We start from the raw sequence: 24,468 nt of genomic DNA, 5'->3' as shown, positions 1-24,468 counted from the left end.
TTCTTCCCCCTACCAAATTTGTGTAAATGCTAGTTACTTAGGTTTAATATTGCACCCAAAGTTAATTTGATTTTATATCTGATTTCAGTATTTGAGGAGGACAAGCCCAGACCAGGTAAGAGAATCTGATTTCATTCACTTCAATTTCACTTTAAATCAATTAGAATTTATAAGATTATGAGTCGGAGGGTGTCAAGCATCCTGACATCATGCAAACTCTTTCACGACACACCAACAGGAAAAAATGCTTCTTGAAATAATCCCAGCGCCTATTTTTGTCTCAAATAGCAGAATTCTGTCAATCATTTTTCATTTCCCAGGGCTCCCTTTCCCGGTCAGGAGTCATAATGCTTTTAGAGGAAGTCATAAAGTGCTATATTTGTATCTTTAGGAAAAAACGAAGATGGCGCGGAGCAGGCCAAAGTGATTGTGGGTGTCGTGGTTGGACTGTTTCTAGCTGCTGCCCTGGTGGGACTCATCTACTGGTTGTATATCAAGAAAACAAGGTAAGACATCGCAAAAGCAAGTCAAGTATGAAGAAGTGCAGCGTACTTCAGGCCTAAATCATACTCTACGTTTAAATTACAAGCTGTATATCGGATGAAGTATGTGTGATTGCAGTAGAAGTCACCGTATCTGCTGTTATACATCATCATGATTTGTTCAGATTGACATGAGAAAGCGGAGTGAGGCAGAAATGGTGTAGCCGCAGAGCTCAGTTTGAAATGTGCTGAAAGATTAATCAAGGTAAAATTGTCCTGTTAGACAAGGCAGCTGGAAGACTGGAGAGAAGGAGGCAGGCACTTCAGAGGAGAGTAAGAAACTGGAGGAGAACAATCATAAAGCAGATGTCTAAGAGTGGAGTGAGCCGTCAAAAGGAACGAAAAAGGTGAGGATATTTTTCTTCGCAGTTTTACGATTTCAAAAGCACAGGGCAAGGTCTAAAAATCACACCTGTCAGTGGTGGTTGAATTGAAAAAAATATATATTTTTGGCTATAAAATATGTCGTTAAATATTTCTTACAGTTAATGAAATTGTTCTATATCCATGTATATGCTTATAGCTTTAATAATAATACAAATAATAATATGAATAATTCCTTGCATTTATATAGCACTTTTCCAGACACTCAAAACACTTTACACATTTTTTTGGGGGGGTAATCTCAACATCCACCACAAGTGTTCAGCATCCAACTTGATGACGTGACAGCAGCCATATTATGCCAGACCACACACAACACACTAGCTGATTGATGAAGAAAGAGTGATGAAGCCAATTATGATATGGGGATGGTTAGTTTCGTTTCATCACAGCTCTGAGCTCAAGTGCATCAAATGAAAAGCTAATGTGAAGTGTCTTGAAGGGGGCAGAGGGGGTGGGGGGGAGCCATGACAGATACTAGAGAGCATTTGATTGGTCATGATTTGATGAGAAACTGAAGTTTGAAGTGACATGATTAATCTCAGTCTCAACAGAAGGGATATTAATAGTTGATGACAAATTCAGTAACCGTATGATGCAAAGTTTTTTTTAACCAGTTTCAGCTTCTTCTTTTAAATGGCTGGCCACTTATAACATAATTTGGGACGTTACTTGGAATCTTCCACATAAATATTTGCTAACTAAGTAAAAGAAATTACAAATAAAATGTTATATAGATGCTATCCTTGTAATAATTTACTTAGTAAATATATATTAAATATTGAAAACAAATGTACATTTTGTGACTTGGAAAAAAACATTGTTCATCTTTTTTGTGGATGTACTTGTGTGAAACTGTTTTGGACAGAACTATATATCTATCTCTGAGAAAAGACAAATGTTGAAATGTGTTTAAATACGTTTGACAATTTTCTTTTATTACAAATTAAAAATTTGCATTCAGTACATTGTTAATCTTTTTATTATTATGGGTTATTTTTATTCACAAGTGTAAATTTTTGCAAAATACTCCAATTCTGGCTATTTTAATTGACTTTAAGTCATATATTTTGTCCTTAATGGGCATAAAAAACTAAAAATCTTTTAAAAGTCAAAAATGGCTTATAATGTATAACCTTATATAATTTGGCCTGTTTTTTTCTACTTTATTTAATTAGGTTTTTTTTCTCTTCTTTAAAATGTATTATGCAGATTGTATTTTTTTCTAATGTTCTAATTTTCTGCAATATATTGTTAACTGTTTTTGAAAACCATTTAAAAAAACGCTCATCCTTTTAGGCAGAAGTGACAAACTACAAGCTTTACATGTTTACATCAGTTTTATATCTTCTAAATGTGAATTTAAAGACTAAATCAGGGTCAATAATGTCTGGTCTGGTAGATGAGTCGTTTTGCACTTCCCACAAGTTGAAGAAGAACACGGCAACCTTTTGTATTCTGTTATTCTCATTTCCGGGAATTAATATGAGGAATTTTTCATTTGTCATCATAAAAAGCTGTGATGGTAAATTATTCACTGAGGTGGAAATTTTCATTTCATTTACAGCAGCAAGGTGTCAAACCACTGATTTTACAATGTAATCTAAATCATGCAGTACATTACAGTAATAATACAACACATTATAATAGTGCAGTTAAATTACCAAAAAAAGGTACCAACTCATTTTTCAGTGGCTTTCAATTAGAGCTGGTGTGATAAATATAAGTTAGCACTTCCGCCTAAATGGATCAACCATTTTATTCAGGTCATACTTTAAATCATGACCAATCAAATGCTCTCTAGTATCTGACATGCCCCGTCCCCACTTGATTTACATTTGATGCACCTGAGCTCAATCACTCTCACTGGCCGAGCAGTGATAAAACACAACGCTATTGGCTGTCTTTTTTTTTTTTTTTAAAGGGGAGGAGCTACATTTTGTCCCAATTGCTCTTGGTGTTTTGGCTGAGAATACGTCAAACATCAAATAAAAATGAACATTTCAAAGCACTTCGCGGCACCTTGAATGCAAACGATTAGTTCAAACCACCCAGTTCATTTAGAAAAGCTTCTAAATTCCACATTTAAAGTCTTATCATGTTTTTAATATGTTTATGTATATTTTTGTCAGGTTTGAACCAGGAAAGAGGCCTTGTCACACTGAATGTGCAGTACTACACACTTCGATCATCTTATTCCAGACATCTGATTGGACGGCGACGCCTCCTTCTGGCTGCTCGTGCGCATCACGCATCGCAGAATGTTTCCAAAATATTTCCTACTGCAAACAAACAATTTCCTAAAAAAGAAAAAAAGAAAAGAAAAAAAAGAAAGAAAGAAATCCCGCCACCACGATAAAACCACTTGTGTTGTAAATTTAGTCTGCACTGAGGACTGCTTTTTATTTTTGATCGATTCCGATGTTTTCTTTTTGTGTTCCCCGTGAATGTTCTTCGTTTCATACGCATTGCTGATGTGGTGGGCACAGCCGTTTTGTTTCCCTTCTAGTATAAAAAAAGAAAATGTAAATTCGCTGTACACTTTTTAGGCCTGTGTAAATAAGTCAGGGGAGTGCATTCACTCTGCTTAACGTTGGGATTATTATTATTTAAAAAAAAGAATACGGACTGTGGGACTACATATCGAAACTGCACAGTCCCTTCGGAAAAAACAAACACCCAAGAACGCAGTCGGATGCTGGAAGAACGATGACTTCACTGCTGTTACACCTCTGTTCGCTCATCTTTTATTTATTGATACCTCTTCATGTTATTTCCTCTAGTTCGAAAGTGGCTAAGTAGTGAAACGGGTTTAGACAATTAGCATAGCATAGGGAATCATCCTGCTACACCCAGTGGCCTTCAGGTTGCACTGCATGATGTCATAGATGTAGGAGTTCAGCAGAATCCAACGTAGCGACTTAGACGTGACTTGCATTTAATAGAAGCAAACATCCCGCTCTCGGTTTCAGACTGGGTGCTAGCAACCTTGCATGCAGAGCCTTTATTTTTGTGGGTAGGAAGTAAACTATTAAAGAATAGCCCCTTATTCTGCCTTAACAGAAAGAGTTGGAAATGAATCCAAGTATGTTAATGTGAAACCTCACTGTATAGCCTTTTCGGTTTTGCACTTCCCTCAGACTACATTTGATTTTCTGTATTTAAAGCATTTGTCAGGTTGATGTCCTACACTGTAGTCTTTAGGGATGGTCTGAAGCAATTGTTTTTTGTTCACTGTGGTCTGAAGAAGCTGTAAATATGTTTGACTTGTGTTCGGCTATTTATAAAAGTGTGAGAAGGATAGCTGTGCTTCTGCTTAGTCACTAAAGAGACCCCTTTTATTTCTAATGTAATCATCACGGATGTTTCGAAGAAATCCAGCGCTCACTTTTTTGTTTTGCTCCACAAAGCGAGTGTTTTGAATGTTCACGCATATTTTGAACCATCAGGTCAGCAGTGAAACCAAAGAGGGTAACCGCAAAAGAAGGCCATAAAGTATTGTAAATACTGACTTTTGTTTTTGTACTTTTGTTGACAATAAAAGTGTAAATTTTAATTAAACGTTCTGGTGTTTTGTTTTTTCGATGGGTTATGGGGCAGGGGGGAGGTCAATGAATCCAAAAACACATGTAAGCTAATGTTAATACTGGCTTTTATAAAATGTGTTTTCTCCACAAGAACAGATCACGGGTTACCAACATTACTGAAAGATGAAAATAATCTCTGAGAAAACTTTTAACAAAGTATAAATTAATTGCACACGTCACTGGTTTCAACTGATCCACAAGGCATTTCCCGACAAACTTAAAATCTCTGGTAAAAAAGAAAAGAGGAAGAAGAAGAGGGGAAATGAACAGAAATCATCCTCTTCTGCTGGAGGGTCCACTTAGTTCTCAGACGTTCAAGTGTAAAATGGAGAGCGAGGCCAGTGCAAAAAATGACATTTCAAGTTGAAGAGAAAAACCTGATAGGGAGGAATGACCAAAGCCAAAGGGGAACAAAAAAAAGTCAAAGCCGTCCAGCTTAAATCCCCAGAATTCCCATGACGATGTTGCTTAATCTTCAGCTTGTGGTTGACGTCAGATTCAATTGTGATGATCATCTGCGTGTATTTTAATTTGTTTCGCTAATACAAACAATGCATGTCCACTTATTTTTTTACTATTAAATTGTTTTATTTTGCATATTGCGTCAGTGCAGGTGGGCTGGGGGGTGACTGATATTAGGAAAAGGGAAGGAATGTAAAATAAATAAAGCAACCGATGAATTCGGGGGGGAGGGGGGTGCAGACATGGAGTTGTTTAATAGACAAGTTCACAGTCCCTCCTATTTACAGAAGATGGAACAACCATATTAGCCCTTGCTTGCTAATGCTGACATCCACGCAAATGTTGAAGGCGAATGTTAAAAAGATAGTTCATGCAAAGATGTGCTCATTTACTCACCCTCAGACCATCCAAGTTGACTTTATTTATCAAAAGAACATTAAAAAACGTTTTTGAATGTAAACGGTGGTCTTCGGTGATTCAGAAAATCCAACGATTACCATTTAAAATGGTTAAAACTAATTTAATACATGACCCTAAATTGAAGTCTTGTGAAATAAAACCATTTGTACATAAAAAAAACATTATTAACAACATAATTACAACTTAGGCTGAGTAATAATGTTCAGCTAGCACATTCGGTCTGTTTTACTTCATGAGACCTCACTGTATTTTCAATGTATTCATTTAATTTTGCCTGTATATGTTTGTTGTTTTCCCAGTGTTGGGTTGCAGCTGGAAGGGTATCCGCTGCATAAAACATATGCTAGTTGGTGGTTCATTCCACTGTGGCGACCACTGATGAATAAAGGGACTAATCCGAAAAGAAAATGAATGAATGATGTTTGTTGTTGTTTTTGTCCTTCAAAGTAGCCATTGACTTGCATTTTATGAATCACCAAAAAGCTAAAAATCCTCTAACTGAAGTTATCTTGAAAGGCCTGAGGGTGAATAAAGGAATAGCACATTTAAATACTGGGGTGAACTATCTGATAAAAAAAGCAGGCAACCTAAAATAAAAAGAGAGAACTGTGAACCTGATATTCAGAATCAATCTCTCTTCTTCTGCCTCAGAAGATGTGATCTGGTTTATCATGTTCATGGCAAATTACCAAGATAAAAGAGAAACGGTCACGCCGAGAGCCATTACTGTAAAATTCATGAAACCAGAGAGGCCAGAAGCTAGTAGCTGGACGTCTATGTCTATGTGTGTGTGTGTGTGTGTGTGTGTCTGTGTGTGTATGTGTGTGTTTGGTGGGAGCAGCAGTGGCAGGAAAGCCATGAACAGCCTGCAGACACTGGGCAACACAAACAGAAGCGCTCAGAGCTGCTCATTTCCATCCGAACCAATTGGTGAGGAACACAAACTCTGAAGGATGCATCAAACCCACTCTGAAACGTGGATGGACACCTCCAAAATATGAAAAATTGAATTTCAGCTCCTCTCTCGAGCTGACCTGAGCGCTGCACATAAGCCACGTCACTGTAAACACAAGGCTTTTTTTGTTTTTCACAGGATCCCAAAAGCAACACTCAGTTGGGCTCCTTTTGGCAGAAAAAGCGCACGTTTTCGTCTTGTTTGGCAAATTCGCTAAACGAAAGCAAGCGGTTTGTACGCTTTAGAATCAGTCGTAGTTTGTTTGAAATATTTGGATGTGGGCTACAGGCCCTGTCTTGGGGCGACTAGCGCAAACTCGCGCAAAATGTTCCGTGCCACGTCCACCTTGTTTTGCGCGATCATCAGCGCTCGCTTGACATCCTCGAACGAGTATCCTTCGCCCATCAGCTTGGCGATCTTGGCGTCGACGTTCTCCCTGGATGATTCGTGCGGCCTTCTGTGGATGTCTGGCGGGATGATTCGGGGAAGTGGTTTTGGAGGTCTCTCAGGTGCCCTAAAACAATCTCCGGCCACTGTAGACGGGAAACAAAGAGTGTTTTAGTCAAAATGGGCCACTGAGAGTGGATGGTAGCAGCTCGGCTAAAACGGCTCTGAACACATTAAAAAGCCATTACAGGCTAATAATTAATAATTCATTGAGCGCATTCATCTCGATGGCTAATGGCTTCATTTAATAAACCTGCAAGGCTATTATGTATTCAGAACAACACTGCGCTCACAGCTGTTTTATTAGGAAATGACGGGTGTATTTTTGGCACATTCTGCTCGTGCTGGAAATGTTGTGGATTTTTTCATTCTGCTCATAAATATTTTATAAATATTATACAAATTTTAAGCTTAAACTCAAGAGTTTAAGCTCTTGTCAACTCATATTGCATCCTCTGAACTGCCTCAGTGTGTACAGTATGTGTCAATGTGTGTGTGTGTGCGCGTTTGTTTGTTTTTTTTTGTTTATTAAGTAGTTAGTTTCATGTCTCCTAGTGTAGATCAATAAATATTTGTTTCATTTTGGTAAGAACTGTGTTCATGTCTTTGTGTTTCTAAATCATTGCCTCGAGCTGTAGGTTTTGTTCTCTTGCTAAAATTTAACCCAATACTTATATTATTTATATTATAATCGTTGGCCACGGAAATAATATAAAAGAGATTGGTAAAATACGATGTCTTCTATTTGCTGGACAAATGGTAGATAAAGTGTAAAGCTTTTAATCTGATTCAGTCTGACTCAATTGAGTCAAATCAAGTGATTTGAATCCTAAGATTCGATTCCTTGAAATGAGCTAATAAATCCCCGATCAATCTTTTAACACCGGTTGATCCCCCACACTTTTTATGGAGTCACTTTTATGTTTACTTTATTTTGCTGTATTAAAAAAATATGGTAAAATCATGGTAGAATTACTGACAAAAAATATCCCCTCAAAAATAAATCAATGAATTATTCGGACCATAAAATGAACAAACAATTAACAAATACTAAAGACAGCACATTTTTTTCTCATATATAAATTGAAATTATATATATATATATATATATATATATATATATATATATATATATATATATATATATATATATATATATATATATATATATATCAATTGGATTTGTATTATATTTTGCAAAAAAAAAACGTCCGGATGGATCACCCAAATCAATGCTGTAAGCTGGGCTTGTTGTGTGTGCATAAACGTAATTCTCCCTTTATCAGATGAGCTTATAAAATATGTAAATGAGCTCATAAAATATGTAAAAGAGTTCATTTTAATCAACTCAAACATGCCAAAATGTGAACAGAGAACGATCTACAGCCTTTATTCAGTGTGTAATACCTGATGTGGGCGGCAGCTGATCGTAGTCTTGCGGGGCTCTGAACGGCGTCTTCATGTTGTCCCCTGTTTGTCTCCGTACTGGAGGACTGGGAGCGGAGTTATTCAACGAGTCTATGAAAGTGTCTGTAAATCACAGTAATAATTAGACACCAGAATAAACCCCATCATGGCAGTACTGGATATTTATTGGACGGCTGGTCTCACCGGGGCTGAGTAAAAAGTGGTCGTGTCCCGATGAGGGTCGGGCAGGCCTGACGTACAAAGACGAGGACGAGGCTTCTGTGAAACTGTTCCTGATTGGTGGAGGAGGAGGAGGCTGAGATGGAGGAAGAGCGTTGAATGGGTCTTCCATTGGAGATGCTGGGAAAACAGAAAAAGAGAGAGAGGATGAGTCTTTCTTTGTATACATTATGCCTCAGCAATTTCTCTTTTCACCAACAGATGGAGCTAAAATATCACTCAGGCCTGTGATTATATCTTTAAAAAGAGATGTTCTAAAACTTGATGCATTTACAAACATAACTCTTTTAATATACAGTAAACATCTATGATATTAACTTCAAGACAACGTTTTAAACATGTTAAACTTGTACATTTATTGCATTATAGACTGCATTATGGAATAAATAGTTTCATAAAATAAGTGCTTTAGTGTCAATCACATGCTGTCAATTTTGTGCCTAAGATTATCTAAGAAATACTTGCATTCGAAGTAAATAGTAGGTTTTCTGGTAACACTTTACAATAAAATTCCGTTACCTAAATGTATTTACTAACATGCACAAACAACGAACATGATAATTGTTAATATCTACTCGTTAAAGAAAATAACTTTGCTCATTGCACTAAAAATATTGTTGAAAAAGTCCAAATTTGAATCTTTTTGAACATTATTGTCCTTGTTATATTCATATTCCATTTACACGTATTTTCAGCAAACCTGATTATGATACATTATAATATATAATATAATATATTATAATATAATATAATATAAATATAATATAATATAATATAATATAATATAATAATTTAATATAATATAACATAACATAACAACATAATATAATACAACATAACAACATAACATAACATAATATAACATAACATAATATATAATATAACGTAACATAATATGATATGATATGATATAATAAAACATAACATAATATAATATAATAAAACATAACATAATATAATATAATATAATATAATATAATATAATATAATATAATATAATATAATATAATATAATATAATATAATATAATATAATATAATATAATATAATAATTTAATATAATATAACAGAACATAACATAAAAACATAATATAATACAACATAATAACATAACAACATAACATAACATAATATAACATAACATAATATATAATATAACGTAACGTAACGTAACATAATATGATATGATATGATATAATAAAACATAACATAATATAATATAATATAATATAATATAATATAATATAATATAATATAATACAATATAATATAATATAATATAATATAATATAATATAATATAATATAATATAATATAATATAATACAATACAATATAATATAATATAATATAATATAATACAATATAATATAATATAATATAATATAATATAATATAATATAATATAATATAATATAACAATTATTTTAATGTAATTACATAATTATCTCCTCCTTTCTATGTCATTAACTATTATTGATCTAAGAATATTTAGTATTTTCATGCACTTAACCCTCTACCACGTGGTGTTGCCATAACATATTTATGTTACCTTTTAACCTTCTTGGCAAATATACATCCATAAACTTTCTCTTGATGCCTTTGAAATTCTTAAAAACTATCTTCAGTGGAGGTTTAATTTTTTTTTGGAAAGAGAAGACCTTAGTTTAGCCAATTATGTGCTTTGGTTAAGTCACAGGATGTGCAGCATTTTTCTGTTGTTGGAAAATATGTATAAGGTGTCATTTATAAGTTCTGTGTTAAAGCGTATAATACTGCAATACCAATTAAATCAAAACAAACAAAATTATAAGAAAATTATTAGTTTTTCTTAGTGGCTTTGGTCCATTTTTCACAACACTATTTACATTTGCACAACAGTTAATGCACTTCTCAAAACAGTTGTGCACATCATAGTAGCAGTTTCTCATTCATTCCAACCAATTGCAAATGCTTTTGGACATGCATCAACTGCTTTCATACAACTCTCTGCTGTTTTATAACATTATCATTTGCTTATATCATGTCAGTCAGAATGAACTAAACTTGTGAATGCTGAATAGTCATTCCATATAAAACTAAGAGTCCTCATTTCATTACTTTAGTCATTACATACACAAATGTTAAACTAGTTGTCGAAATCTGTCATACAAACTTTATAAAATAAAATGAAAATGTCTTCTAAATTGAACAATTTTATGAATGATTTACACATATATATATATATATGTATATGTATATATGTATGTTGTAGGTTCAGTACTAATATGTACTGCAATATATTTATTCTTTTGCAGTTATAGTTATACAGTTATACTTATACTTTATTCTTTTGCACAATGTTGTGACTAAATTAAAATTGCAAAGAGCATATGCAGTAAAAATGTGAAAGATACGTATTCAGTGTCTTGTACTCAGATACCTCACTAAATAGAGTGATGTCTAACTTTACTGTAGTTTTCAAATGGCTGTGCAAATAGTATCTTGAGCATTTTCAGAAAGTGTCAACAAAATCTGACTTTTTTGCATTGGAAAACATGTACAGAGTAAACTGTCAATGAAAACATGACAAAGCCATTTGACTATCTTGTTCATAAACAATGGTGTCAGGACTTTTCATCTTGATGACACTGACACTTTCATTGACATGAATACTTGCTTTTGAGGAATGAGCTATCCATTTTGAGCAAGTAACACTTTTGCAGGTTATCTACTAGGTTTTGCAGTTTGTACTAATTGTTTTAAGAAATGCATTTACTGTTGTGCAAATGTAAATAGTGTTGTGAGAAATGCACCAAAGCCACTGAGAAAAACTGTAAATTAGAAATGTCTGTATTAGATCCACTATCGGACGTTGTTGCCATATGGCAACTTATCAGAAAATACCGTACAAAAAAAAATCCCCCAATTTCTTTTTACAGCACTTGAAGTTTAAACATTCTAAGAAAAGAAAAACAGTCATTTTTTATACAGAACTATCATAATGCATGCAGTAGAGGGTTAAATTTCCCTTTATTTGAATTCATACTGCAAAATCATTCATGGTTATTTTTTAAATGATTGTTATTCAATCAAATAAGCACAGTAAGACAATTAATCAATAATTATAGTATTAATTGATAATAATAATACAGGCCTAGATTTAAGCAAATAAGGAAAGGTGTAATATCTTAAAGCTTATAAAGATGGTGTGTTAAACAATAGGAAATGAATCTTCAATAATCTATATTTCATATGTTTATCAATGCTTATGGAAATGAAGATGAAAAAATGTAAAAAAACAAAATTCAACTCAATTAAGTGTCTAAAAAAGCACCACATGAACACCACATAATAATAACCACATAAACCAGGCCATTAAACATAAGCCAACAATATAATTTAGCCACTCATAATAATAACAATAATAATAATGACTGCACTGTATTCCATAGCTCATTTTGTGTATCCTAGCATTATAGTAAAAGAAAAGAATACCAATAGATGAAATAACTAGCATTGAACAGCCTGCTAATCAGGCAGCCAATCAGGTTGAGGCGCCATGTGATTGGCTACCTTGAGGGGGCAGTAGAATGTCATAGTCTGAGGGCGTCCTGTTGTGAAGAGGACACTGTGTGGTGTGAGACACTGCAGAAATCAACGGCCCAGAGTCAAACCCACCTGAGGAACACAACACAGGGTTATACTGACCTACAGCTGGCCTAACTGACGCTACCAGTCACACCAAAACATGATCTTACAGAAAATGATGACAGATGAGAGATGCCGTGTGTAAATATAAGTGTTTTCTTACCATGTTCTGGAGGTTTATGTTTCTTTATGTCTGTGGAGTGATCTGCTGAGCCATTTTCTAAAGCTCTTTAGAAAGAGAGAGAGAGAAAAAGAGATAAGGCACATTATTATATAGCATTAGTAAAGTTCTTTAAGTGTTAAAACACTGATTTTGAAGGGGGGAGTTTGTGTGTGTGCTGTTTACCTGTTGGGGATGCGGAAGGGGATGCAGATGGCCGGCTGAGTGATGCAAACGGGATGCGATGAGGGAATCTGGTAGTCGTCCTCTACTCTGTCTGTCAGACTCCGAGGGCTTGTGAAGGGGTTCATGTGTCTGTACATCACACACACACACACAAAAAGTAATTACAGTACACAATCAAACCACATAAATCATCCCATGATGCCTTCAGGCTACAGATCGACAGCCCACAGCCCTACATTTCTATACTTCACATGATTTTTTTATTTTTTGGCCTGATGCAAAAGTAGTTCCCACAAGGCTAAAGAGATTGCAGGTCACTCAGGCTTCTATAATGGTCACTAGAGTCCTCTATGTGGTTGCTAGGTATAAAAAGAGCCCTTAGTTACATGTGAACTAATGTTCTGACGATCAAAGTGTTCTGAGGGGTTTGAGAACACATTACTAACTGTATAGGAACATACTAAAAACTCCTTAGAAACCACACAACCTATTATACATACTGAAACAAACATATTATTCACTTCCATAAAATTGGAACAAGTAGTTTTTAGTTCATTGTGAATTGTTACTAAGGTGTTTTATTAACCGTATAGCAACATACTTGAAAAATGCTTCTTGGCAACCACTTAGAAACCGGTTAACATGTTCAAAACACTTTGTAACTAGATACAGCAGTAAAATTCATAGAAAAAAGCATAGCTCACTCAAAATGAAAAATTCAGTCATCATTTACTCTCTCTTTCCACTTGTTCCAGACATGTTTTAGTTTCTTTCTTCTGTTGAACATAAAAGATGGTAATTGGAAGAATGTTGGAAAGCCAAAACCTTTTACATCCATATATGGAAGCATGGGGAGGCACGATGGCTCAGTGGTTAACACTGTCGCTTCACAGCAAGAAGGTTGCTGGTTTGAGTCCCGGCTGGGTCAGTTAACATTTTTGTTTCGAGTGTGCATGTTCTCCTGAATGCGAGTGCATTTTTTATCCTACTATGGAACTTAATCTTTACTGATTTCCAACATTCCTCAAAATATCTTTTTATGTGTTCAACAGAGAAAAGATCTACATTTCTGAGTGAATAAGGAGTAAATTTTTTCAGCCAATGATGAACTTCCGGTGAGAGCTTTACGTGACTATTTTTAATTTCATAAGGTTCCTTTTACAGCATCGATGTTGTATTGCAATTCAAATATAATCAGTTAAATAGACCAATCCATAAGTATACATTTGGTTATTAAAGCGTAAAAAGAGAAAGACCATCTAAACGCAGGCGCTGTCATTAACATAATGCTAGTGCAGAAACTCCATTAAAAATACTGGAGTAATATTAATTTTCATATTTTAAAGACATGGCGTGGAAAAATATATGCAGTGCTTATTGTTTGGTCTGCTTTACATTGTATCTCAGCCAGGCAGTGAAGCTGTTTTTTAAAGAAATCAGATCTTAAATGTAGCGATTTTGTATGGGATGACTATTCACCGTAAGCCCTGGGACTGGTTGATTAAAATTAAAAGTCTGCGTTCATATACCCCATACTCAAAACACCTTAGCAACATCAAACCAAGATGACAAGTCGTATTATAGTATATTGTTAAAGACTTGATAAGATTTTTGTGGTATCTTGCTATGCAGTTGCCAAGGGGTACTCTTCAGAGTACTATATAATACCCACTATAATTTTTATATGGGGCTATTTGGCCCATTTAGCACGAGCGTATGGGAGCACACTCAAACTGTATGATTTGAGAAGTCATTCATGTAGATACTATGGAAAATTTGACACAACTGAACAACTCACTAACTCCAAATATGAATAATGTCATAAGTAAACAGTCAAATAAATCCGCCTTGTGCGCTCCCAAATTACAGAGAAGCATGGAAAAGGCATATGTAAATATTTACATAGATGACAGCATTATAAGTGATGCCTCAGCTCTCTTGGAAAAAGACGAGAGATTTGGAGGATGCTCTCCGCCTTCATGCTGACTCACTGAAACAAGAGCTCTGCAGTGAATGAGCTGCTCGCCGTGAGATTAGCCAGTTTAATCACGTAATTCTCCAACTAAGAGAGTCACAGGCTGTGCTGAAGTAGGCAAAGACATCCAATATTTAAACAGGCTGGCACCTACGGTGGGGGAAAGAGGTTAACTAGCTCTGGCTGAGAAATGATGGGCTGTTTTTACAGCTACGCTTTGGCTCTGACCCTGATGCACCATTAGAGGGCGCTTTAGACACTTCTCCCTGCGATGATGAGGTGATACACTGAAGATCGTTTTCAAGCATTTCAAAGGCATCAAGAGAAAGTTTAGGCATGTATATATTTGCCAAGATTTTAACTGAAGCCAATTACAGTCGAGGTTACAATATCTATGAGGAGGTTTACATGTTTTGTAAACCTTCAATGGCTTCAACAAATGTCAGTAATGTGTGTTTTCATGAAGTAAATGTATGTTGGTGAGTGTAATGGCCATAACATTATTTTTAACTTAAAGGTGCAGTAGGAGATTGTCTTCAGAAACATTTTTTGTTGTGCTGGTTGAAAGTCTCTTCACAGTCCAATAGTAATGATTAAAGTAAATAATCTAAATGTGTTTGTATTTTTATATTCTAGGCATAAAACTAAAAAATGTTCATCCAATTAAATATTGTCGGGCAGACATCTCCCATAATTCCGATAAGTAGCCCAAACTGTCTGTCAACAAATGCAGATTTGGGCTTATGCGTGTCTCTTTTCACACATATCCGCCATTAGCGCGTGCACGTCTGCATGCACGCCGCACGTTTACGTGAACACGAGAGAGAGAGAGAGTGGCAGCAGTAAAACCACATGCTGAATCGAAACTTTTTAAAATCCTGAATGAATATTGGAGTTACTTTTGCATGCTGGAGGAAGGACGACACCTGAAGTATTTCTGTTAGACAGGTAATGTTATGTTTTAAAACCCTTTTAGTCCCCCAAAGATGATGTAGATTGTGTTGTTTTACGAATGGGTTATATGCACAGAAGTGTTCAGCCACTGAAATCTTCCAGCAAAAGGTTAATGTGACTATTTTCAGTTTCATAATGGACCTTTTACAGCATCGATAATGCAAATTTTTATTTAGTTTAACAACAAAGCATCAGTAAATAGCGCTATTTCACGTAGCCTGCTTTATTGAGCTGAAGTTGCTTTTTATATTCACTTTGGTTAAATTTTGAACAATGACAGCCTCCCTATACTGTTTACCATGCTACTCTGAATATTCGCTCTGAAATAGCATAGTAATAAGGCTTAGTAATAAGTGTAATTCCTGCACGCTGCCAGCCAACCACTAACTACATTTCTAACTGGCGAATAACTTGAACTAGTGGGTTGTCTGCTGTCATGTCGCGGTGCGCACGTTCGCAATTTCAGGAGGCGTGGCTTTGAAACTCCACTGCCGTCCAAAGATAACATGCTAACCGGATAGTATTTTGGCAGATCACCTACTGCACCTTTAAGGTAAGAAATCAATACTTGGTAATATAACCTTGATTTATGAATTCTGAACCAAATTCACATTTTCTGTAAATAAAATTACTCTAAATGGCAATATTTATATTTGAAATTTGGAAGAAATTAAGACTGCATGATACTGGAAAAATATTGGATGTGCAATATTGTTGTTGAGTTTTCAGATAGCAATATTTCTTCAATATAATATTTTCAAAGAAAAAAAACTATTAACTAGCTGTTTTTAAAAAATATTTATAAAAAAATATTCAAATAAACGTAAAATATATATTTTTTTATTTAATTCATTCTAATTCAGGCAAAAAAAATTGTCAAGGTGCAAACATTTAGTCTTTAAAATACTATAAATGAGTGAAAACCTCCACATATATTCGTACTCTGATTGGCTGTTATCATTTTCCTCTCTTGTTTATTTTCATCTCTACAGTAGGTTTGCCTTTAGGCCGCTTCAGCCAATAGCAGAACAGCAACTGGGCATAAAGGTAGCAAAGCCCCATTTAATTGGTCAAATTTAGATAAACCAATACATAAAATACATTGAATTTTTCACACGTCTGCGATATGTATATTGTATATACTATTGTTGTGATAACGTTAATTATGTGACATATTGTGCACCCATTGAAGAAATCAGACCTTTAAAGAACAGAACATACAGTAAACACCCCTTTAGGAAAATGTATATTTTTAATACTTTTATCTATTGCCCTGTAAATTTAGACAATATATTTTTGTGCATTTAAACAAAACCGTTTTATTAAACAATTATATTTAAATTTAAGTGAAATGCTGTAAACTACATGTATTATTTTTATGGTTCTCTAGATTTTTTTACTTTTTATTAAAATTGAATGAATACAAAATTTCATACTGTGTAGCATCCTATAGAAACTATTAATTTAATAGAGAGCTCTTCAAATAGTGTGCTGTACACTGCCTAACAAAAGTCTTGTCATCAATCCCAGTGGTAAGAGCAACAAATAATAACTTGACTTCTAGTTGATCATTTGGAAAAGTGACAGAAGGTCGATTTTTCAGATGAATCATCTGTTGAACTGCGTCCCAATCATCACAAATACTGCAATGACCTATTGGAACCCGCATGGACCCAAGATTCTCACAGAAATCATTCAAGTTTAGTGAGAGAAAACCATGGTTTGGGGTTACACTCAGTACGGGGGTGTGCGAGAGATCTGCAGAGTGGATGGCAACATCAACAGTCTGAGGTATCAAGACATTTGTGCTGCCCATTACATTACAAACTACAGGAGAGGGCAAATTCTTCAGCAGGATAGCGCTCCTCCTCATACTTCATCCTCCACATCAAAGTTCCTGAAAGCAAAGAAGGTCAAAGTGCTCTGGATTGGCCAGCCCAGTCACCAGACATGAACATTATTGAGCATGTCTGGGGTAGGATGAAGAAGACATTGAAGATGAATCCAAAGAATTTTGATGAACTCTGGGAGTCCAGCAAGAACTTTTTCTTTGCCATTCCAGGTCACTTTATTAATAAGTTATTTGAGTCATTGCAGAGATGTATGGATGCAGTCGTCCAAGATCATGGGAGTCATACACAATATTAATTATTTTTCCACTGCACCATGACTTTATATTCTATACTGTACATTATTTCTGTTAAGTAACAAGACTTTTGCCTAAGCAAAGTCAGACCTTACTGTTCTATTTAAATAAATAAAAAACAAGGCATGATCATATTTAATTTTAGGACAATGAGCATAATCTAGTGGCCTTTGCCTTGCATATAAGCCACTTCTGATACCAAATGATCAACTAGAAGTCAAGTTATTATTTGCTGTTCATACAACTTGGATAGGCGACAAGACTTTTATCAGGTAGAGTACACTATATTTTAACATTTCAGTCAAACCCATACATAATAATAAAAAAAATCCAACTGAGAAACTGAGAATTTTCAATTGATCTGATAATTATTTTACAGCTCTATATACATACACAGAGACTTGCGATACAGTTACTAACAACCCAGCTACTGACACAGCGCTATAGAAAGATACACCACATAGACATACACAACACTGTTCTTCTTTGCTCTAAACAGCAACCATTGTGGTTTCCACAGCCTGCCGGTTTCATTTGTCAAAGTTGTGACAGAAACACAGTTTTTCTTGTAGCGGGAACTGCTGAGAGGAGCAGAACAGTGTCGCATGAATGAAGCCATTAACACTGACAACCAAACCAATGACTATGCTCGAGCGCTTGCTGTGCAGTTGCTAAGATGTAAGTATTTTAGACCCCTTTTTCACATCTATTTTAGCAAGGTTTATTTTTAAAACTCTTCTTAGCAACATATTAATGCACAAAACACTTCAACAACATACACTACAGAGTAGTTTGGTGCTGCTAGGGATTCTGTGTGTTGCAGTTTTTCACTTTCACTTTAAAAAGCGTCCAGTTTTATCATTATCCTCCTTTTTAAAAGTGTAAATATGTTAGATTAAATTATTATTATAACCTTTATTTTACCAGGAAAGACACATTAAGATTAAAAATATCATTTACAAGAACGTCATGGTCAAGATTATCAGTATACATGTTACATGGGTCTAACAGACAGCAAACAAAAAACAATTGACAGTTAACACTTTAGGAACAGACAGTAAATAAATATCCTGTGTCCGAAGGCCATAGATAAGCACAGGTTTTTTACAAATGTAATTTTGTAGATATGATGGGAGTAAACCCAATATAGACTTGTAAACTAACATATGTCAACGCTTGAGCCTACGAATGGACAAGCAGACCTACCCTAGTATACAATACACAATGATGAGTAAGGGATTTAAAATTAGTTATACATCTAAGTGCACCTAGATAAACAGTCTCCAATGCATGCAAACTCTTAGACAAAGCATGCATACATATAACATCACCGTAGTCCAATATTAACATGAATGTTGCTTCAACCAGCTTCTTTTTAGCATCAAAAGAAAGGTAGTTCTTCATTCTAAAACAGAAGCTTAAAATTCTTAAAAGCTTAAAATACACTTTTAATTTTTTCACCAATTGCTGAATGAGAGAACTTAAAGAAGGTGTATCATCAATTAAAATACCAAAAAATTTCTACTGAGAGACCAATTCAATCTCTGCGCCATGATGAGTAGTAGTAATAGAACCTAGCTTTAGCTTAGTTTGTTTTGAATTTGAAAATAACGTAAGTTAAAGTTTTAAGTATTGTTTTATCAGCATTTAAAACTATTTTTAATTATGTTGAAGTATATTAAAAGCAATCTGTAGTTGAGAAAGGGCCAGATTAGGTGTAGATGCAGCTGTGTATATGACTATATCATCAGCGAAATAATGAAAATTAGCATTTTTGATATTTTGAGCAATATTACTTATATACAGTATATAATAAAAAAAGCTACAGCCCACCTCTCCTCAACAAGCACCATGATTTAAGGGATTGTTCATATCTGTAACACAAACTGTCTAAATTAAACATCGACGTTCATCAACTTAAACACTATTCATGCCGGTCTAATAATAAAAATTACATAGATGACAATGACAATAATCAATGAGCAGAGCACAAAACTTAGAGGAACGAAAGAGCATGTGCGTTAGTGACAGAAAAGGAAATATGATTTGGAGTGTAACTCCTCATATAGGCTGGTTCTGCTTAATTCCCTCAAAAGCCCCACAGGAAGTCCATCACTGCTGGATCTATGTGTGTGTGTGTGTGTGTGTGTCTGCATGTGTGTGGATGCCTTCATGTTTGTTTAAAGAGCACATGCTCTCCGGATCCTGGTGCTCTTGCATAATTGGTGCACATGTGTCCAAACATTGCTCTGTGTATGTGTGTGTGTGTGTGTGTTGTTCTGACAGAGATCTAAAGATACACAGGATACAGATCCTGAATCACATTAACACGTTTATTAAATCCACATGATTTTTGTCTTTTTATCAAGGTTAAAAAATAAATAAATAAATATTTGAATTTCACAAAAGCAGATTATTTAGCAGAGCAGGAAAAGATGCTCTGGATCAGCATCCCAATCAGATCAAGACCACAGAAAAACAGAGTTCTCGAGAAGATTAAACAGGTGATTTGTAATCATATGAAAATTGTATGAATTGGACAGGATAAACACAGTTGTTTGGTGAGTGCTCGCTTCAGAATAATGGCAGACACATTGAGCTGCTTTACCGCAATTATAATCTATATGGACACACAGAATAAAACCCGCAGCAAGGCCCAGAGATGGGAGTGTGTGTTTGTGTGTGTGGCACTTACCTCTGGTTGTGGTCCAGAAGAGGAGGGGAGTGACGCAGAGGGGGAATGTCATACTCATCACCAGGTAACAGACCATTAATGAAAGACTGCAGAGAAACATATGCACACAAAAAGAATATGTTGATTAAAATTGTATAAGATAAAATGTAAATATAAAAGACACACACCAGCCTCATTTAAATAATGCAAAACCCATATAAATACAGATGATATCCATATTTGACAGACAGACAGGTAGGTGGACGGACGGACAGAAGATTGATTAGATTACATTGGATGGATGGATGGATGGATGGATGGATGGATGGATGGATGGATGGATGGATGGATGGATGGATGGATGGATGGATGGATGGATGGATGGATGGATGGATGGATGGATGGATGGATGGATGGATGGATGGATGGATAGATAGATAGATAGATAGATTAACAGTTTGAAGATGGATGGATGGATGGACGTATAGATAGACAGATAGATAGATAGATAGACAGACAGACAGACAGACAGACAGACAGACAGACAGACAGACAGACAGATAGATAGATAGATAGATAGATAGATAGATAGATAGATAGATAGATAGATAGATAGATAGATAGATAGATAGATAGATAGACAGACAGACAGACAGACAGACAGACAGACAGACAGACAGACAGACAGACGGATAGACAGACGGATAGACAGACAGACAGACAGACAGACAGACAGACAGACAGACAGACACACAGACAGACTGACAGACAGATAGATAGACAGACAGACAGACAGACAGACAGACTCAATTTTAAATAATAAAAAATAATGATTTTAACTTATATTCTACCATGATACACAAATAGAAAAATCAGAGAAAAATAGAGAGCACACGAAAAGTGTCTTCACATAAAACATCAAATAAATGTGTCCATGAAAAATAGAAGCTCTAGAAGCTACTCAGACGACTGAACTCGTTTCTTTCAGAGATCAAGAGCAGCGTGTGATGCTGAACACTAGCTGTGGCCTGCAGGCAGTGGGCTGAACACAGCCATGTAGGCTTGTGACGAGAGAACAGGGGCAAAACGCTCTGTGCCCACACTGTGACACTAAATTAATCCATACACTCGCATGCCAACCAGGAACCAAGAGAGGGAGAGAGAGAGAGAGAGAGAGAGAGAGAGAGAAGTTTACAGTCAATTGGTGGTTGCATATAATTGCATGTTGCAAACTTTACTAGAACAAAAAAGAAAAAAAATCCACATGCACTCCTCTCATCTCAGAGACATTCTCAGTTACCAACAGGGCTTTAATGAGAGACCCACTGCGGCTCTGTAACCAAATATTTAACTCTCATGCATCCCCTCATGCAGAGAATGCATTTTTAATACATAATCTATAAACTCCCAATGAGCCACAAATACAGTGTGTGCATTTTGCATTCTTGTGCATTAACCCAGATATATGCAAAAACACATGTTGGGGTGGGAAGCCAACTGCAGCAACCATGAATGCGATATTAAATAACACCGTTTTTTTTAATGCCAGGGCCAAAGACAAGCACTACCACACAGCCAAATTTCATAGCCCTGCTTTACTGTGAAATATCACCACTGTTGCTTAGTAACAGCCATGAGCACAAAAAAAGTGAATATTTATGGCTTAAAATAGGACTTGTGAATGAGTACAGAAGGTTCTAGGTGATTTCAAAACACAATGTCCAGTCATTTTTCAGCTCTTATCTCACGTCTTATCTCACTCTGCTTATCAAAGAAAGAACATTCCAGGCCTAATATAAAGTGTCGCTTTTCCAAAACGTGATCCGCATGATCCTAAAGGAATGTGTGTGTGTGTGCACGTTCCTAACCTTACTACACTCGGTCTGGGCGATCAGTCTGTTCCGGTTCAACCCCAGCTCTGCGCTGGAGCAGCTGAGGGGTCTCTCGTTGATGTGTGAAGGGGCGGCGTGGGCCAGTTTGGGGGATCGGTCTGCTGCAGACGTCCTGCAGTCTGACAATGCAGTGCTGTCTTTTGGGCTCCAGGCCTCTAGGGGTGCTCTTGAGTCCCGGGGAAGGCCCGACGAAGGGGTGATGAGCCATGCAGCGCGGCCTTCTTGAGGGAGATGAGGAGGCCGTTCTGGCGGAGGAGGTGGAGGGGGGTCCCTCTGTGGAGGTGGAGGTGCGGGAAGGGGCTTGTCCTGTTTTCTGGACATTCCTGGAGACGACTGCATTTAGAGAAGCAACAAATAGATATTTAGAAATAAATTGGAAATTAAAATGTAGTGATCAGAAAAGCAAGATACCTTTGGTGAGGCTGTGGGACTGGGAGCGGGAGAGCGGATGAGGTCGAGACGGGGTGGGACAGGTGGAATGTTTAAGTGTGGACCCATGTGATCCGCAGCAGTTTTTCGGCGTTCACACACTGGAGATGAGTTCGGAGACATTATCGGCGAGTTCTGGATCTCCATTGACTACACAAAGACAGAGAAACACTGATGAGAACTTTTTACAATGACAAGCATTACTATTAATGGTTTAGATTACAAATTGGCCACTTTGTAACTTTTCTAATCAATAAAACTACCAGACGAATTTCCTAAAAATTACATTGAAGCTGAGGTAACCATTAATACATTTACATTTAACTCTTATGCAGATGCTTTTATTAAAAGCGACTTACAAATAAGATTAAAACAAATCAAATAAACAAAAAAAGCAATAACAACTGGCAACAATTCCCAATCAGTCTAATGCATTTTTTAAATATTTATATGAAGGAAAAAGAAATAGATAGAATAGGAAATAAGAAAAGAATAATAATATTTCCTAGAATACTCCATGGCCACCAGTTTAATTTTATGATTAATTTTGCAAATATTATCATAAATGAACACCGTCATGTTTAAAAAGTGAACAAAAACCTTTTTTTAACAGGAACATTCACAAAAATGCATTGACCTCGAAAGGAAAGATGTGTTGTGTCAGGTTTCAGTAAAGTTGCTATTTTTCCCCTGCAGTCCCTGGACAGGTAAATCTTAAAACAATCAAAATAATAATAATAATAAAATTAAAATAAAAAAATTGGGAGAATATCAGATGCGCAATTAAACAGCATGCGTATATTTGGTCTGTCAATGACTACGTTTACATGGACATCAGTAACTGAATTATTTTCCTTTATCTGAATAAGACAGTAATATGATGAAGATGATTACATGAGTTGCTTTTTGAATGTTCCTTACATGATCCCGTTTAGCACATAATTCAATTCAATAATTCAACTTTAACTGCAGTTTGGCAGTTTCACTTTCATTCAGGAACAAAACGAGATATTGCATATTGAAAATTGTAGTTTTAGCGGAATTTGATACCGCTAACTATATTGGCAAAAACTTATACATTTCATGATGCAGGTATCTGTGGTCCTTCACTGACATAGTAGGTGCAGAAAATAGTGTCAAACGGACATGTGTGTATTGACTATCCCGTCGCAAAATGTGGCCAAAATCCTACACGATGGTAAAAGTTTGATTAAGATGTTTACATGTCTGTACTGCACTTCAGTAATGCAAATAAAATCGGCATACTTCACATGTCTTAATCCGATTTCTGTTTAGTTCCATTATGACCTTAATCGGATTAAATTAATCAAAAATCGCTGTTTACATGGTAGACTCTTAATCAGAGTATTGTCTTAATGGCATTAAAATTGGATTGTTGGTGTTCCTTTGAACGTACTCAGTGACAGCAGCCTAATAAACCAGCAGCTGTCTGTATGTCATTAATGTTAATTAAACTACAATGAAAAAAAGAAATATTCATATTCAGACTTTTTTCAGGAACACATAATCACTCTAAAAACTTTAGATTTAACTGACTAAAACTGTATATATAAAAGACTATTTCTTTCAAAATGTTTAACAATGCAAAAATAAATTTCTAATTGACTAAAATAAAAATATATATCAACAATAGAAACTTCCATGACTTTAAACATTCATGCCTAATTTTTCACTAAAGTCTGTGACTTTTTCAGGTTATTCTTTTAAATACAGTATGTTTCCTTGTAAGCCCAAATGACAGCACAGATACACTATAAAATGCTATCAATTTTACAGTATGATAGGCAATTTTGGTTGCCGGTAATACTGTAAAAATTGCCAACAATATGTAAAATTTACAAGCACGCTGTAAATTAATAGTTACATTTGGATATAAACTACGGCACAATTGTAATAGTTAACTTACAGTGCAGATAAAAATTTCCAGTATTTATGGCAACCAAATTTGCCAGTAATAC

General features: G+C 35.5%; 2 protein-coding genes across 3 annotated transcripts in view; one reads left to right on the top strand and one right to left on the bottom strand.

Moving 5' to 3' along the window:
• alcama (activated leukocyte cell adhesion molecule a) overlaps positions 1-4,487 on the top strand; it is a 105,781-nt gene extending 101,294 nt beyond the window's left edge. The window contains exons 13-16 of one of the 2 annotated variants that reach the window (XM_056466635.1): positions 89-115; positions 392-506; positions 766-889; positions 3,059-4,487. In XM_056466635.1, coding sequence (XP_056322610.1) covers positions 89-115; positions 392-506; positions 766-856 — 233 coding nt within the window. In that variant the 3' untranslated portion in view covers positions 857-889; positions 3,059-4,487. The remainder of the gene's footprint in view (positions 1-88; positions 116-391; positions 507-765; positions 890-3,058) is intronic. The other variant, XM_056466636.1, reaches the window with a different exon arrangement.
• Positions 4,488-4,561: 74 nt separating this feature from the next.
• cblb (Cbl proto-oncogene B, E3 ubiquitin protein ligase) overlaps positions 4,562-24,468 on the bottom strand; it is a 123,641-nt gene continuing 103,734 nt past the window's right edge. The window contains exons 11-19 of the mRNA XM_056466634.1: positions 22,472-22,639; positions 22,037-22,393; positions 20,190-20,275; positions 12,420-12,548; positions 12,237-12,301; positions 11,999-12,103; positions 8,409-8,564; positions 8,205-8,327; positions 4,562-6,883 (exon numbers count right to left, since the gene is read on the bottom strand). Coding sequence (XP_056322609.1) covers positions 6,633-6,883; positions 8,205-8,327; positions 8,409-8,564; positions 11,999-12,103; positions 12,237-12,301; positions 12,420-12,548; positions 20,190-20,275; positions 22,037-22,393; positions 22,472-22,639 — 1,440 coding nt within the window. The 3' untranslated portion in view covers positions 4,562-6,632. The remainder of the gene's footprint in view (positions 6,884-8,204; positions 8,328-8,408; positions 8,565-11,998; positions 12,104-12,236; positions 12,302-12,419; positions 12,549-20,189; positions 20,276-22,036; positions 22,394-22,471; positions 22,640-24,468) is intronic.

The sequence above is a fragment of the Danio aesculapii genome, chromosome 10, assembly GCF_903798145.1.
Source record: "Danio aesculapii chromosome 10, fDanAes4.1, whole genome shotgun sequence".
Lineage (NCBI taxonomy): Eukaryota > Metazoa > Chordata > Actinopteri > Cypriniformes > Danionidae > Danio > Danio aesculapii.
This window is presented reverse-complemented; position numbering and strand designations above follow the sequence as displayed.